This window comes from Neoarius graeffei, chromosome 4 (genome assembly GCF_027579695.1).
Source record: "Neoarius graeffei isolate fNeoGra1 chromosome 4, fNeoGra1.pri, whole genome shotgun sequence".
Classification (NCBI taxonomy): Eukaryota; Metazoa; Chordata; class Actinopteri; order Siluriformes; family Ariidae; genus Neoarius; species Neoarius graeffei.
This window is the reverse complement of record NC_083572.1, coordinates 115,222,020-115,240,970: the sequence shown is the minus strand read 5'-3', so window position 1 is coordinate 115,240,970 and position 18,951 is coordinate 115,222,020. Positions and strand designations below refer to the sequence as shown.

The 18,951-nt window shown below is 42.3% G+C and overlaps 1 protein-coding gene across 1 annotated transcript in view; it reads left to right on the top strand.

Moving 5' to 3' along the window:
- Positions 1-18,951, top strand: part of LOC132885537 (zinc finger protein 239-like) — a 72,587-nt gene that overhangs the window by 41,601 nt on the left and 12,035 nt on the right. The window contains exon 3 of the mRNA XM_060920297.1: positions 11,050-11,065. Within this exon, the coding sequence (XP_060776280.1) occupies positions 11,050-11,065 (16 nt within the window). The remainder of the gene's footprint in view (positions 1-11,049; positions 11,066-18,951) is intronic.

Here is an 18,951-nt window from a genome sequence, read left to right as displayed (position 1 = left end):
TCGAGAGGAACCAGACTCAAAAGGGAACCCATCCTCATTTGGGCAACAACAGACAGCCTGACTATAATATTAACAGTTTTAACAGGTATAACCCTCAACTGTCCTCATGGGGCCGTCCTTCACAGGAGTGGGGCGATAAAACTCCGACCAGACACAGGGCACCAGGATGGATCAAGCAGGTCCGAGGGGCAGAAGAGGCCAGCATCTCAATCCCAGGATCAACATGTAACTCAGAGGGACAGAGGGGGGGGGGGGGGGGGGAGAGAAAGAAAACATGTTGTTAGGTATGCCCTAAAAATGACAAGTATTAAATCTGTGTGGTAGGCTCGCAGAGACGAGAGTCTTTACATCAGGCATGACACACAATGGCATGTTAATATGGTAAAAAAAAATATATCATGACCTGCTCTGGCTGGATGCTTGATTGGGTGATGGGAGCACACTCCTCACCAATGATGAGATGCAGATGGGACCCTTAGGGCTGGCCAAGACAATTCAGTTACATTTCACCGGGTCTGGGACATGCGACAGAATGTCTGACGGCCGATTCCCTGCAGGCTACGATAGCCAGTCGAGGTCCACACCGTCTCCACCAAAAGATTTCCTGTTGACTCCATGTAACTCAGAGGGACAGATTTGGAGTGGGGGGGGAGAGAAAGAAAACACAGGTGGTTAGGTATGCCCGATGTCACCTGAATAAGTAGGAACAGTATACATATTGCACCGAGTACAAGCAGGGACTCCGGCAACTAACTATGACAGCATAACTAAAAGGAGAGAGCCAGAAGGTAACACAGGCATGAGGGAGCCCCGGGACATAAAGCAGCCAGCCACTGCACCGTCAACAAACTCGAGTGAGCAAGCGAGTGGGGACTGACAGCATCCATACATCCCAGTTTACCAAAACACTCTATGTCTGAGGACCCTCCAGATCTACTCCTTTACCTCATAAACATCATTAATAAAAGGCTTGACTAAACAGATATGTTTTCAGCCTAGACTTAAATGCTGAGACTGTGTCTGATTCCCGAACATTACTTGGAAGGCTGTTCCATAACAGTGGGGCTTTGTAAGAAAAGGCTCTGCCCCCTGATGTAGCCTTCACTATACGAGGTACCAGCAGATAGCCTGCACCTTTTGATCTAAGTAGGCGTGGCGGGTCATAGAGGAGCAGAAGTTCACTCAGGTACTGTGGTGCGAGACCATTTAGTGCTTTAAAGGTCAATAGTAGTATTTTATAATCAATACGAAATTTGATTGGGAGCCAATGCAGTGTGGATAAGACAGGCGTGATGTGGTCATATTTTCTTGTTCTAGTAAGGACTCTTGCTGCGGCATTTTGAACTAACTGGAGCTTGTTTATGCACTTATTGGAACATCCAGACAGTAAGGCATTACAATAATCCAACCTGGAGGTAACGAAAGCATGGACTAGTTTTTCTGCATCATGCAATGACATTAAATTTCTTATCTTTGCAATATTTCTGAGATGAAAGAAAGCTATCCGGGTGATGTTATCAATGTGAGTTTCGAATGAAAGACTGGGGTCAATAATCACTCCGAGGTCTTTTACTGCTGCACGTGAAGAAACAGAAAGGCCATCCAGAGTTACTGTGTAATCAGAAAACTTACTTCTAGCTGTATGTGGTCCTAGCACAAGTACTTCAGTCTTGTCAGAGTTAAGCAGAAGGAAATTTATAAGCATCCAGTGTCTAATGTCCTTCACACATTCCTCAATTCTATTAAGCTGGTGTCTCTCATCAGGTTTTGCAGAGACATACAACTGTGTGTCATCAGCATAACAGTGGAAACTAATACAATGTTTACGAATAATATCGCCCAGAGGTAACATATATAGAGAAAAAAGCAGTGGACCCAAGACAGAACCTTGTGGAACACCAAACTTTACCTCGGTACGTCTAGAAATATCACCATTTATATCAACATACTGATAACGATCAGTTAGATAAGACCTGAGCCAGGAGAGGGCCATTCCCTTAACTCCCACAACATTTTCTAGTCTATCCAGAAGAATGGAATGATCAATGGTATCAAATGCTGCACTAAGGTCAAGCAACACAAGTAGCGAGACACAGCCCTGATCAGACGCCAACAGTAGGTCGTTTACTACTTTAACCAGTGCTGTCTCTGTGCTATGATGAGGTCTAAATCCTGACTGATACATTTCATGGATGTTATTCCTATGTAAATATGAGCATAACTGCTGTGCCACAGCTTTTTCAAGGATCTTGGAGATAAAGGGGAGGTTTGATATTGGCCGATAATTGGACAGCTGACAGGGATCAAGGTCAGGTTTTTTAATCAGGGGTTTGATAACTGCTAGTTTAAAGGATTTGGGTACATAGCCAATCATAAGAGAAGAATTTATTATTTTTAGAAGCGGTTCAATTACTCCAGGCATTATCTGTTTGAATAGATGTGTCGGTAAGGGATCTAGTACGCAAGTTGAGGCTTTTGATGTAGAGATTAATGAAAGTAATTCAGTTTCTTTTAGGGGAGTAAAACATTCTAACTGATGATCTGATACAGTTATATTGTTAACTACGAGGTCACTTTCATTGTCTAACCTTAAATTAGTAGTTTGAATTTTTTGTCGGATATTCTCAATTTTGTCATTAAAAAAATTCATGAAGTCGTTGCTACTCCATACTGCAGGTGTGCATGTGTCTATAGTGGACTTATTCCTGGTTAATTTTGCTACAGTATTAAATAGGAATCTAGGATTATTTTTGTTATCTTCTATTAGGGAGGAGAGATATGTTGATCTCGCAGCACTAAGAGCTTTTCTATACTTCAGGAAGCTCTCCTTCCACGCCAATTTGAACACTACCAATTTTGTTTGACGCCATTTACGTTCCAATTTTCGAGTGGTCTGTTTTAAAGTGCGAGTGTCATCATTATACCAGGGTGCTAATTTTTTGTCTCTGACCATTTTCCTTTTTAGAGGAGCTACATTATCTAAAGTATGGCGGAATGTTGACTCTAAGCATTCAGTTGCCTGATCGAGTTCTGCAGGGGCTGACAGTGACCCAATCAAAGTTGACAGCTCTGGGAGATCATTTATAAAGCTCTGTGCAGTAGTTGACGTGAAAGTACGTTTAATACAGTAGCGTGGTGAGGTGCATATATTATTACTCAGACATATTTTGAATGAGATGAGACAATGATCTGAGATAACTTCAGACTGTGGAAGTATGACTATATTGTCTACGTTTAATCTGAATGTTAGTATTAGATCAAGGGTGTGACCACCATTATGGGTCGGTCCTATGACATTCTGCTTAATCCCGACTGAATCTAAGATGGACACAAACGCTGTTTTTAAAGGGTCTTCTGGGTTATCAAAGTGAATATTAAAATCTCCGACAACTAAAGCTTTGTCTAAGGAAATAACCAAATCTGAGATAAAATCTGCAAATTCAGAAAGAAACTCAGAATATGGCCCCGGGGGCCTGTAAATAATAAGTAATGGAATTAACTGGGTAGACTTATTTTTCGAGGCTACATACATTATATGAGTATGAAGAACTTCAAATGTATTAAATTTATAACCAGGTTTGTGTGTTACACCTAGATAATCGTTATAAATAACCGCGACGCCTCCTCCTCTGCCAGTTAGACGAGGCTGGTGTATATAACTGTATCCAGGAGGACTCGCTTCATTTAATGCTATATATTCATTTGGCTTAATCCATGTTTCAGTTAAACACAGTACATTAAACTCCTGATCAGTAATGAGTTCATTAACCATTAGCGCTTTAGATGTAAGAGATCTAATATTTAATAGCCCCACCTTTAGATCAAAGGTGCTGGCAGCAGCTGTACAGTCAGTCTGATCTAATTTTATATTGATTAGGTTACTGGAACAAACTCTCTGAAAATTTCTACCTTTTTGTTGAGCTCGGGGAACAGACACAGTCTCGATGTAGTGAGCCCTGAGTGACGACTCTGTGCAGCTAGCAGACAGTCGGTTTAGCCTGTTCGTCTGCTCCCTGGCCTTGGCTCTGGATTGTCAGAAATTAACTAGGCCTGTTCTGAGACTATGACCTATGCTGCAGGAAATGAGAGCAGCACCTTCCCGAGTGGGATGGATACCGTCCCGCCCTAACAGGCCAGCAGTGCCCTCAAAATTAGCCCAATTATCTATAAAGCCCACACTGTTTTCAGAGCACCACCTGGACAGCCAGCAGTTCAGCGACCATAACCTGCTGTAAGCTACATCGCCACGCCGCATTGGGATGGGGCCAGAGCATACTACAGCATCGGACATCGCCTTCGCTAATTTAAACACCTCTACAAAGTTACTCTTAGTAACCTCAGACTGACGAAGGCGTATATCATTAGCTCCTGCATGGATAACTATCTTTGAGAACCTGTGCTTGCCTAGGACCCTAAGATTACCTGCTATGTCCGGCGCCCTGGCTCCCGGTATACACCTGACTAAAGCTGCTGGTGCCCCTAAAGGCTGAGCTAATTTCACGTGCCGTATGATAGAGTCCCCTATAACCAGAGCTCTTTCAGGTTTCTCAGTGGGTGCATCACTAAGGAGAGCAAACCTGTTCGACACGTGACGCGGAGAGGAGTGGTGCTCCCGTGGGCGAGCCTCAGCGGTAGCTTTGGCTCTACGCTTATGCCGCCGAGCCGTCACCCATTCGCCCCGCTGTAAGGGCTCTAATGCCGGAGTTGGGGGATTGCTAACTCCACCTAGGGCGTCCAGACTTTCCCTAACAGAAACTACACTGTTCTCACGCTCACTAACCTGCTCTAAAGCCTGGACACGCGCTTCTAGCACTGAAATCTTCTCCGTCAGAGAGCTAACTAATCTGCACTTATCACAAGTAAAGCTAATAGAGCTATCGCTAGTGACGGAGGAAGAATGACTAAACATCCTGCACTCAGCACACTGAACAGGCTGAAGGTGTGCCATGATGAAAAGATTCACGTACCTTAAATGAAGATCTGTTGATATTAAAGCAGATCAGATGTGGATGGCCTCCGCTTGTGGACTTTACACAGGAGGAGAGAAAAAGAAAGCTTCCGGTCTCGGCGTTCTTCCGAAAAAAGAAAGAGAAAAAACCGGAAAAAAAACCGGAAAAAGGAAAGCGAAAGTGAAAAGTACAAAAATGAAAGCGACAGTATAATAAAAATGAAGACGATACTGGAAATTTATTTATAGAAAAAAAGTTAAAAAAGGATTAGTAATTAACGCCGGCACTCGCGGGAAAAAAATTATAATGAATTATGAATTTCCTGGTTCCACAGTTGTACTCTGTGACTCTATAGGACACGGTTACAGAAGCGAGTTATTTATAATCATGCTATCTGTTATCACCCAGATGAGGATGGGTTGCTTTTAGAGTCTGGTTCCTCTCGAGGGCTCTTCCTCGTGTCGTCTGAGGGAGTTTTTCCTTTCCACCATCACCTCAGGCTTCATCATCAGGGAAAAGTAAATGTATTAGGAATAAAATTAGTTCATATGCCCTGCCCTGTTAAAGTCTTTATTGTTCTGTAAAGCTGCTTTGCAACAATGTCTGTTGTTAAAAGCACAATGCAATTAAACTGACTTCACGTGTGTGTGTGTGTGTGTGTGTGTGTGTGTGTGTGTGCTGATGATGCACTTGTTAAACATTTTGTATAGCTGTGTGCATAGTTTTAATTGGAATTCCCCCCCAGTGGTCTGCTGGTAGGGTTACACCCCCCATCCCTAAGGTCCTGTATTGAAAAGTATAATGATTTGTGCCTTATTTTGTCAGTGTGATTTAAGTTTTGTGCACATCATTTCATCCATACCCCGACTCTTCACAGTGGGGTTCAGGTCAGGAACTTTGAAGGTGGCAACCGTACTGACGAATAATACCCACAACCTTCCTGCGAGAGACAATGGGAGTGGCCATGACATCCGCCTCTCCCGGATGCTGCTCTTTGAGTTCCGGTTTATCCAAACGGCTGAGGCCGAGCGGAGCTAGCTACGCCAACCATGTTTGAGTCAGAGAATAACGTCTTTTTAAATTATGTCTTTTTCTGGTTCAGTGTGTGCTGTTGGGTGCACAAACAACTCGCGAAAGTTTAAAGATTTTATGAATGGAATCTGTTTTGAGCACAAACACTCAAGGCCATGGCTGTAACTACCATTGAGGACACTGAGGTCATGTGCTCGGTATTTTTTTCAGAAATTTAAAATTGGTCTACGTTGAATTCGAGCAGTGATCAGTGTAAAATGCAGCGTCCACATCCACATGTCATCTGTATTTCCCCCCAATAAAATTCACATTTGTCTAATGTCATGTGAAATCTCTCAGCCTCTCTCTCTATCGTTGCCGTGTCTAACGCAGCGTCACGCGACGGAGCCTATACTAGTGTCGGCCGGGGAAGTTGGGTTTAGGATAAAACAGGCAGGGTGTAGTCTACGCTCTATCACATATCACCTAACCTCTCATCTCATTATCTCTAGCCGCTTTATCCTTCTACAGGGTCGCAGGCGAGCTGGATCCTATCCCAGCTGACTACGGGTGAAAGGCGGGGTTCACCCTGGACAAGTCGCCAGGTCATCACAGGGCTGACACATAGACACAGACAACCATTCACACTCACATTCACACCTACGCTCAATTTAGAGTCACCAGTTAACCTAACCTGCATGTCTTTGGACTGTGGGGGAAACCGGAGCACCCGGAGGAAACCCACGCGGACACGGGGAGAACATGCAAACTCCACACAGAAAGGCCCTCGCTGGCCATGGGGCTCGAACCCAGGACCTTCTTGCTGTGAGGCGACAGTGCTAACCACTACACCACCGTGCCGCCATCACCTAACCTAACGTAGGCTAATAGTCACATTGCATTATAGAGCTTTACCTGAGTGCAAAATGAAAACGTTGCAACAAACTAAATTATGGTTTGGACAGCCAACAGAAGAGCAGGGAAAGAGAAGGAGGGAAGGGGAGAAAATATTGTCAGTGCAGTGGCAGACCGTTCAGCGGCGTCATGCCAACTTTCCAAGGGGAAACGTTTCATTGTCATTGCCTATTACAGTTTAGTTAGCATTTCGAGAAACATTCAAAACTACGTTGTCACAGGCAGCCCTGTGCAGGGCTGAGTAAACGGGCTGGTTCGAGTAACTCTCTCTCTCTCTCTCTCTCTCTCTCTCATAACTCTCTCTTTCTCTCTCACTCACTCACACACACACACAAATAATACACTCTCACACACTCTCTCTAATACATAGTCTTCACACAGAACTAATAGCTCTACATTCTAATGTAATTTAAGATAATGAAATGTAAATAACGCCAATACTTCAGGTAGCTGAGCGGTCCGTGTATCATCCGATCATTCAAGTATTCCATTCAATCTGGAAAACGAAAAAACAAAAAAAAAACACTCAATATTTCGTTTTCCTGTTTTTCTGTATGACCAGAAAAAATGCGGGATTGGTGTTTGTTTTCCTTTTTCCAACTCAAAACAGAACAAATAATAAACAGGGAAACCAAAACGAAATAATAACTCTAATTTATGATTATTGATTTTCTCTATTCCCCACGCTACATTAGCCTTCCCATGATCCTCAGCGACAGTCCATCATCATCTCTGCGTCTATGAAACAGAAAAATTGCATGTGCATGTATATATCAAGTAATTTATTCATACATCCTATTCATTTAATATATTAAGCTGATGATCTCTTAATTATTATTATTATCTCAATATAATAGTAATCTGTACTCGAGTTGAGGGGGGATGGGGGGGATGCCATCCCCCCTCTAAAACGGGCATCCCCCCCCCCTTCCATTGAGCAATTTTATCAATAAATGTGGCCATGACTTCTGTTTAACATTGGAATTAGAAATGCCATTCCACACAGCTCTGCTCAAACTGAGCTACAGTAAGCTCCGCGAGAGAGGGCGCGCGCAAGCCAAGCGTTTGAGGAGGTGACACTCAGTTGGGGTTCCGATATTTTTCATTTCATTCGGCGTCAGTGAAGCAGCGGACTGCAGCATCATGGCCAAGCGGAGTGCACAGCAAGACCTAAGCAAGTTCGGATTTAAGATCGCAAGAAAAAAACATTTCAGGAGGTACAGCAAGTCAAGAGTTCCGGATATCAGTCCCGCTTTCTGTGAGCCCGCTATCACGCTGTACAGTTCCCGATATGGAGCCTGATCTGTGGGCGGCGGATAACAACACAGCGATCATAATGAATGTTAGTTTGGAGTCTAGCCAGCTATCGAGAGCTCACTCAGGTTCATGTTAGCTTTGATTTCTTGTATAAGGCCATTAATTTAATCAGCCTGGACGTTCGTTTGTTATTCTTCAGGCAACAAATTCTATTGACTTGATATGAAAAGATTCAGTTGTTGATTGACATTGCCTGCTGAGGTTTTAATAAATTATTTACCAAACGATTTAAAAGGAGCCTACCATGACTAGTGCAATTTGAAGTGTAATACTTGAATGATCGGATGATACACGGACCCTGAGCAATACACTCAGTTCAGTTCAGTTTTGACTTTTACAGTATGTCAGACAAAACTCCACAGTTCTGATGGCACAGTTTTAGAATTGTTGAAGTAAATGTGTTATGAGCCAAACTTACATTACAGGCAATGGTGAGAACACTCTGCTTCAGAGAATGCATGCAAATGGATCTCAATTCAAGACAGCCAGATAGACTGATGCCTTTACATTACTGCTCAGAATGTCTCTACACGGGGCGGCACGGTGGTGTAGTGGTTAGTGCTGTCGCCTCACAGCAAGAAGGTCCGGGTTCGAGCCCCGTGGCCGGCGAGGGCCTTTCTGTGTGGAGTTTGCATGTTCTCCCCGTGTCCGCGTGGGTTTCCTCCGGGTGCTCCGGTTTCCCCCACAGTCCAAAGACATGCAGGTTAGGTTAACTGGTGACTCTAAATTGAGCGTAGGTGTGAATGTGAGTGTGAATGGTTGTCTGTGTCTATGTGTCAGCCCTGTGATGGCCTGGTGACTTGTCCAGGGTGAACCCCGCCTTTCACCCGTAGTCAGCTGGGATAGGATCCAGCTCACCTGCAACCCTGTAGAAGGATAAAGCAGCTACAGATGATGAGATGAGATGAGATGTCTCTACACATACAGACACCCACAAATAACACACAAACTCTCAGTCACTCTCTCTCTCTCTCTCTCTCTCTCTCTCTCTCACACACACACACTATTATTATAAGGTGTAATACTAAAGCTTACAATTCAGCAGTTCACACCCTTTCTGTCATGTGTATGCTGCAATGTAAATAATGCCAATACTTTATGTAACTGGTACTTTAGGTATGTATACTCAGTTCAAGAGTTCACTACCTTTCTACTTTTATGTCAGATAAAACACCACAGTTATGGTGCCACAGTTGTAGAATTGTTAAAATAAATGTGTCCACCACCAAATCTATCCTTGGTTTGTTATTTATTTATTTATTTATTTATTTAAGTTGTGCCGGGGGGGGGTTTGCTGTCAGCCATGCTTGACCTCGGTATTTGAAAAATCCTGGTTACGGCCCTGCTCAAGGCGTGTTGTCCAGCACCATACGCTGCTCATCTGGACATGTGACTCCTGTCTTTCAGTAACCACTGCATTTTGGACCTGAATCAAAAACATTCATTCTGTGTAATTGTTGTTTAGATATTGTACATTGTTCAAACATTACGCTACATTACAGTCATTTAGCTCATTGTTTTTATTCAAAGCGACTAACAATAAGTGCATGTGGCCTCGGTAGCCAAGAGAACCCAAGAGCGAGCAGTGCTGAAGTACGAGTGTAAACAAATAACCTACAAGTACCATCCAATATCTGGAATGATCAGGGGAGTTAGGAAGTTGAAGAAGCTTGGACAAATTATTTAAGTATGGCGTGTTTATTGTTTCCAAAGTTTGACAGCATCTGCATTAAAACGGTTAGCCTGTGCTTCTCTCCGAGCTTTTGCTTCTCGAGCCGATACATATACTTATGGTATTTGGCAGACGCTTTTGTCCAAAGGCAAGGCAAGGCAAGGCAAGGCAAGTTTATTTATATAGCACATTTCATACACAATGGCAGTTCAATGTGCTTTACAGAAGTAAAAACAAAACAGTAAACAATAGAGAAATAAAATTACATAAAATAATTTTATCTTTATTCTAAAATAATTAATTTAAAGAATTAAAAGAAAATAATAATTAAACAACAGTAGAAATAAAATATTAAAATGCCAAAAAGAAAAAGGAGAAAAAGAAAGAGAAAGGGAAAAAAAAACCTAGCAGAATAAAATAGAATAAAGTTAAAGTAAATTTAAAACATGCAGAGAAAGTAAAGATTATAAAAAAATGTAAAAATATTAATTATTTAACAGAAAGCATCTGAAAACAACTTGGTCTTTAACCTAAATTTGAAGCTGCCAACAGCAGGAGCATTTTTAATGTCCTCTGGCAGTTGGTTCCATAGCTGTACTGCATAGTAGCTAAAAGCTGCTTCACCACACTTTGTTTTAACAACTGGTTTTAATAGTAAATTTTTCTGTTGCGATCTGGTAGATCTGATTGGGTTAGGTCGCTGCAACATATCAGAGAGGTAATTGGGCCCTGTACCATTTAGAGATTTGTACACCAGCAGCAATGCTTTAAAGTCAATTCTGTAGCTTACTGGAAGCCAGTGAAGGGACCTTAGAATTGGAGTAATGTGCTCTGTTCTTTTTGTTCGTGTGAGAACCCTCGCCGCTGCATTTTGAACCAGCTGAAGTCGTTTGATGGTCTTTTTTGGCAGGCCTGTGAAAAGGCCATTGCAGTAATCAACCCTACTAGAGATGAAGGCATGTATTAGTTTTTCCAGATCATGTTTTGACATAAGTCCTCTTAGTTTGGAAATGTTTTTTAGGTGATAAAATGCCGTTTTAGTGATTGCTTTCATGTGACTGTCAAAGTTTAGCTCGCTGTCAATGAAAACACCAAGATTTTTAACCATTTCTTTAGTTTTAATCCCTTTTGTGTCAAGAATAGTGGTAATCCTGAGTCTTTCATCTTTTTTTCCAAATAGAATTACTTCTGTTTTATCTGTGTTCAGCTGAAGAAAATTTTGTGACATCCAGCTATTGATTTGATCGATACACTGGTAGAGACATTCAAGGGGGGCATAATCATTTGGTGATAGAGCAAAATAAATTTGGGTATCATCTGCATAGCAGTGATACAAAATTGAATTTTTATTGATAATTTGCTCAAGTGGGAGCATATAAAGGTTGAAAAGTAATGGTCCAAGAATCGACCCCTGGGGGACACCACAGGTCAAGGGCATTGACGTTGAGGAACAATTTCCCAGGGTAACAAAGAAGCTTCTATCTTTTAAGTATGATTTTAACCAATTGATAACTTTACCAGTCAATCCAACCCAGTGTTCAAGTCGATATAGCAGTATGTTGTGATCAACAGTATCAAAAGCTGCACTGAGGTCCAGTAATACCAGGACCGATGTTTTGCCTGCATCAGTATTATTAAGACGTAAGTCATTTATAACTTTAATCAGCGCTGTTTCAGTGCTATGATTGGCACGAAATCCTGACTGAAAATTATCAAAACGGCTGTTTGATATCAAGAAGGCAGTTAATTGATTGAAGACAATTTTTTCCAGGATTTTCCCGATAAATGGTAGATTTGATATTGGCCTGTAATTATTTAACACTGAAGGATCCAGATTATTTTTTTTAAGAAGGGGCTTTACAACGGCTTTTTTTAGGGACACAGGAACAACACCAGTCTCCAAGGATGTATTTATAATTTGATGCACATCTGTAATTATAAGATGAAGAACAGACTTAAAAAAGTTGGTGGGCAGAATGTCCAGTTCAGATGTTGAGGAACTGAGATTTTGTACAGTTTTTTCAAGAGTCTCAATCAATTAAACAAAATTCTGACATTGTGTTAAAGTTATCTATCTGTGTCACTGGTGATTGAAGTGACTGACAGTATATAAACACGATTATTAGAAAACCAATCCAATAATCCACTCGTTCTTCTCTGACAGAGCCGACCTTCCAGATGAGAGCTGCTGCAGGACTGCAGGATTTATTTCCCTTTTTTTGCTCTGGCTCGACTCAACCTCAGCCTTTAAACAAAACAAACTCGCCCTCGCTCTCTTGTACACACAAATTTGCCAATTTTATTTCTGTGTATATAATTGTACGCCTCCATGCTTGTGTAGTTCCTTAGCTCCTCGCCATCAATGCCCCCACTCGGAATAGAATAACTGACAGCGTCAGTGTGGCTGACAACTTCCTGTTGTGTATCTATTCCGTGATGGTAGATGGCTGAGGCACTTTGACCGTATTATCCCCAGAGCATGTCAGAAAATCGGACCCACATAACCATCTTTTAGTCATCTTACCCACCTAGCAGTTAGCGTTAGCTACAAATGTCAATACAGTGGAGCAGAAGAAAGACCCCGGCTTCCACTATGATACAGCAATGAATCGTGGGAAACTTGTGGACAGACTGAACAGTGCTGAGTTTCCCAAAAGCATCGTAGCACAAAGATCATCATTAAATGGACCGCAGCACAATGACCTCTCTCTCTCTCTCCTAGTTAAGATGCTTTAAGTGTTAAGAGGCTTTTGGAAAACCAGCCCTGAGCAGTGTGAGATTTGAGTTGAGTTTAATTCCCCTTTCTGCCCTGCTGTGATGAGTGTGGAGCTCCAGTAGGGGTCGCTGTGGGCGTCTCGGTCGCGATCCGCCACACATTGAGAGAAATAGAAGAAGCCGTGCGGCAGTTTTGCTGATTGATGAGCTGAGCTCTCCGACTCTACTAATCATCTTTCCATTAAACTCTTTCTGACAGGGTTTTACCCCCACAGTTCCATCTGATCCGTTGTGGGGGATTTGAGGTGGTTAACTGCGTTCTGCTGGAAACATCAAGGTAAGTTCAACTCGGCTAACAGTGGCTCAGTCCCAAATGGGATTCTACTTCCTATGCTAGTGCACTACACAGGATATAAACTAGTGCCCTTTACACACTCTGTAGCGCACTACACAGGATATAAACTAGTGCCGTTTACACACTCTGTAGCGCACTACACAGGATATAAACTAGTGCCCTTTACACACTCTGTAGCGCACTACACGGGATATAAACTAGTGCCCTTTACACACTCTGTAGCGCACTACACGGGATATAAACTAGTGCCCTTTACACACTCTGTAGCGCACTACACGGGATATAAACTAGTGCCCTTTACACACTCTGTAGCGCACTACACAGGATATAAACTAGTGCCGTTTACACACTCTGTAGCGCACTACACAGGATATAAACTAGTGCCCTTTACACACTCTGTAGCGCACTACACAGGATATAAACTAGTGCCCTTTACACACTCTGTAGCGCACTACACAGGATATAAACTAGTGCCCTTTACACACTCTGTAGCGCACTACACAGGATATAAACTAGTGCCCTTTACACACTCTGTAGCGCACTACACAGGATATAAACTAGTGCCCTTTACACGCTCTGTAGCGCACTACACAGGATATAAACTAGTGCCCTTTACACACTCTGTAGCGCACTACACAGGATATAAACTAGTGCCGTTTACACACTCTGTAGCGCACTACACAGGATATAAACTAGTGCCGTTTACACGCTCTGTAGCGCACTACACAGGATATAAACTAGTGCCCTTTACACGCTCTGTAGCGCACTACACAGGATATAAACTAGTGCCCTTTACACGCTCTGTAGCGCACTACACAGGATATAAACTAGTGCCCTTTACACACTCTGTAGCGCACTACACAGGATATAAACTAGTGCCCTTTACACACTCTGTAGCGCACTACACAGGATATAAACTAGTGCCCTTTACACACTCTGTAGCGCACTACACAGGATATAAACTAGTGCCCTTTACACACTCTGTAGCGCACTACACAGGATATAAACTAGTGCCCTTTACACACTCTGTAGCGCACTACACGGGATATAAACTAGTGCCGTTTACACACTCTGTAGCGCACTACACGGGATATAAACTAGTGCCGTTTACACGCTCTGTAGCGCACTACACGGGATATAAACTAGTGCCGTTTACACGCTCTGTAGCGCACTACACGGGATATAAACTAGTGCCGTTTACACGCTCTGTAGCGCACTACACAGGATATAAACTAGTGCCCTTTACACACTCTGTAGCGCACTACACAGGATATAAACTAGTGCCGTTTACACGCTCTGTAGCGCACTACACGGGATATAAACTAGTGCCGTTTACACGCTCTGTAGCGCACTACACAGGATATAAACTAGTGCCCTTTACACACTCTGTAGCGCACTACACAGGATATAAACTAGTGCCCTTTACACACTCTGTAGCGCACTACACAGGATATAAACTAGTGCCCTTTACACACACTGTAGCGCACTACACAGGATATAAACTAGTGCCCTTTACACACTCTGTAGCGCACTACACAGGATATAAACTAGTGCCCTTTACACACACTGTAGCGCACTACACAGGATATAAACTAGTGCCGTTTACTCACTACACACACAATCAAGACTCATTTGGAACTCCGCCCCTTACAGTGAAACGCTACAGTGTGTGCAGATAATTATTGATTAATTACTAAATTGATGCTCATCATAAGAGTCTTGTCTTCCTTTTAATTTAATTGTCGCTCGGTAAGTTTCTCAGTAACTTTGTTCTCATCAGCTGAACCTCACTGAGATACTGAAGGAGTTTAATCTGGTCAGGAATGTAATTTGTCCAAAACAATTAAAACTCCAGACACTACAGTGAAGTTCGTTTCGTTAAAGGGGTTTAATTTTGTTTAACATTGCACTGTTAATATTTTCTCCTCTTTCTGGCTCAGCAGGATTGTATTGAGTGATAAAGGTGTATTTACCCGTCTGTGGAACAGGGAAATGAACCTGCTGTTAAATTCTCCTAAAATGTAATAAAACACAGAACAAAAATATGACCTTGAACAAGGTTATATCTCATTCATTTTGTGTCAGAGTTTAAGTAAAATGTAATATTCAGTGACCTTGAGTATATTCCCCAAAACCTGTGGGTTTGCTTTTGACACACATCTGTGACGTTTAAAAGAGGCCCTTGACTTTATCTGACACTAATGATGCTGCAGAAATCAGGCCTGATTATGTATTATTTTAGCAAGATAATAAGTCGTCAGTTTATTTGTATAGCACTTTTTTATAGTGCATACACTGTCGCAAAGCAGCTTTACAGGAAAATTTAAGACTTTAAACATAAGAGCTAAATTTATCCCTGATGATGAAGCCTGAGGTGATGGTGGTGAGGAAAAACTCCCTCAGACGACACGAGGAAGAGCCCTCGAGGAACCAGACTCTAAAGGGAACCCATCCTTGTCTGGGTGATAACAGACAGTGTGACTTATAAATTACTCACATCTATAACTGTGTCCAATAGAGTCACAAAGTACAACTGTGGAACCAGGAAATTCATTATAGTTTAACAGGAAGTCAGTTTCGTTGATGTTATAAACTCTTCATTGATGGAAACTTGAGTGCAAAACTGTTCATGACAACTGCAGTCCTAAAGTTAGCAAGTCAACTGTAGTCCTCAGCCATAAAAGCATTACTGTAAGAGTCTAGAGCGTCCTCCAAGTGTGACTTTCAACTGTCCTCATGGGGCCGTCCTCCACAGGAGCAATGTGATGAGACTCCAACCAGACACAGGGCACCAGGATGGATCAGGCAGGTCCGAGGAGCAGAAGAGGTTCAGCATCTCGATCCCAGGACCGACATGTAACTCAGAGGGACAGATTTGGGGTGGGGGGGGAGGGAAAGAAAACACAGGTGGTTAGGTATGCTCAATGTCACTTGAATAAGTAGGAACAGTATACATATTGCACTGAGTGCAAGCAGGGACTCCAGCAACTAACTATGACAGCATAACTAAAAGGAGAGAGCCAGAAGGTAACACAGGCATGAGGGAGCCCCGGGACATAAAGCAGCAGCCACTACACCGTCAACAAACTCGAGTGAGCAAGCGAGTGGGGACTGACAGCATCCATACATCCCAGTTTACCAAAACACTCTGTCTGAGGACCCTCCAGATCTACACCTTTACCTCATAAACACCATTAACACAAGGCTTGACTAAACAGATATGTTTTCAGCCGAGACTTAAACGCTGAGACTATGTCTGATTCCCGAACACTACTTGGAAGGCTGTTCCATAACTGTGGGGCTTTGTAAGAAAAGGCTCCGCCCCCTGATGTCACCTTCACTATACGAGGTACCAGCAGATAGCCTGCACCTTTTGATCCAAGTAGGCGTGGCAGGTCGTAAAGGACCAGATAAATCTAAACAATCTACCCACCCCAAACGGCTCAGTATGACCACTACATTAAAAAGGAATGGATTTCTGTATATTATTAAGTCCAGCAGCAGGGACGCATTCAATTGGGAAGTACCTGTAACTCAGTGAAATAAAGGGATGCCATTTTTTGAAGAACTTATCAGTACATCTTCTTCGAGTATATTTGAGTCTCTCAGGTTTTAAAAAGAACATTGTGTCCCTCAACCATTGTGAGATAGATGTGGATACTTAGCAGATTTCCAGTGCAACAGGAGACAATGTTTTGCTAGTAAGGATGTAAAAGCAATAAGATCCTTTTGTACAGAGTTTAAAGCAACAGACTTATCAGGAATCCCAAATATCACAATCAGTGGACAAGGCTGCAAATTTACACCAAGAACAGTGGACATAATAGTAAAGAAACCAGTCCAAAAATCATACAGATTGGGACAGGATAGGAATGGGATAGGAATATTTTGAAAGCAAACATTCCCAAGGCTGTTCTGGGGGCACAGAAGGGAAGTTCGGGAAGAGCTTAAAAATAAAATTTTGAATTTGAAAATAGTGAAACAAGTGAGATACAGGGAGGTCATCAATGGAGGACAAATTAGCAAAACTTGCAAAGACACTGTCTATGTATAAATTTTTGAATTGCTTAATGCCCTTATCGTGCCACACTGAGCATGTAGAATCCAAAAGTAATGGAGGAAATAAGTGATTTTTGCTTAAAGGACCCAAAGATGATGTACTCACAGATTTGAAGCGCCATCTAAACTGATACTGGATCTTAAGTGTATTAAGAACCACTTGATTATCAGTACACAAGGAGGGCTTTGTCGGTAGCGAGGAATGAAGTAAAGCAGGTAAAGAAGATTCCCTACCGGATGAAAGTTCTAATGTACACCAGGAGATTTCACCCAATAGCAAAGTTTATGAATGTGAGCAGCCCAATAATAAAATTGAAAATTGGGCAATACAGGTCGTCCACTGAGTCTGCATTTCTGCAATAAAATAACATTAGTGGATGAAAACTGAGCTCTATTGCTAATTAAAATGGCAACACCCCTTGCTTTTGAATTAACATTAGAGTGGAAGACCTGATTTACCCAAGCGCAATGCGACCTATGATGGTCTTTAATCCGAAGGTAAGTCTCCTGTAAAAATATATCAGAGTTCAACCGTTTCAAGTGTGTAAATACCGGAGATCGCGTGACAGAATTATCCATGCCTCTGATATTCCAAGTAATAAATCTTAAAGGTGTGCCTATTCCCTTTATATTGTTGTTAACTGTTTACATAAAATGAGCAACAAAGAAACAAGTTGCCATTGAGAGCCCCCCCCCCCAAAAAAAACCCCAGAACATATGAACACGCACCCAAAGTCTCCATATAACCAAAGAACAACGGAGACAGCGGTGTTTCCAACAGTATCCAAAAATCGTCCACAGTAGTGTGAAAACGACTCGGAGAGTGAGCAAAACCAACCCCCAAAAAATGAAGTATAAGAAAAGACTTCTACTGATTTCAAATCTGATTAACAACATGAGCGTAATGACTTACAATACGGGTTTTTTTTGTCACATTACAGAGTATCCTTTTGTCTGAAAGAGAACACTCCAACAAAAACATTGGCAAAATATCCTAATGGCAAATTGAATTATTAGGAAGAACAGAGATGAAATATAGGCACCATAACAGTATATCACATAAAAAGTACAATATACATATAACAAATGGCAATAGGCCCATCAAGGGTCAATATAGAAAAGCTAAAGTAAGAGTGCAAATGGAATATATCTTCCTTGATCTCAACAAAATCAAAAAAGGAAAATACTGTGGAATAAATACAATATTGTAATTTAAACAAACAGAAATAACACCAACCTAGTTGGCGCATCACAACAGAAAACCTCAGATTGGTGCAGTGGTAGATTAAAGTGGAGTAAGTCCACAATCCACGATAAAATTTAAGTTGCAGTTCAGAACCATGAACCTGAGTGAGAAAAACACGGTGTAGTCATAATCATTACAACTCACCCAGAACCCAAGGTTTTGACACAATCCCCAGCTTCCTCAGCCGAAACAAAGTCCTTCTGGATACCGTTGAATGTAATGTGAAGTCGCGCAGGGTGGAGTAGTCCATAGCGTGCACCTTCAATGCCACGAAGTTGCCGCCTGACCTCGTTAATGAATGAACCCTTTTATTATCACTGTACCAGCAAAATTGACCATCAACCTGTCCTTACATACATATACATAATTGACAGAGGGGGAGTAGACAGGACAGGAAGACAGGGATAAAAGAAAACACAGTAGTAACATGAGGAGAGGGGAGGAGAAAAAAGCAACCCCCACCCTATGCTCCTGTGAGGAGTACAGTGTGGAAACATTAAAAAAAACCTCAGCACATAAGCACAAAATAACACAAGTACACTTTACAACATGAAAACTTGGGATTTGAGGGGGGGCGATCGGGGTAGGGGGTAAAGGGGGGGAAGGGGTTTTGGGGAGGAGGTAGAGGTAACCCAGCGCAGCAGTCATGATGGCGCTGGTCACGCACCCGCCTGTCACACTGGGGGTGAAGCAGCGACCACGGGAAGGGGGG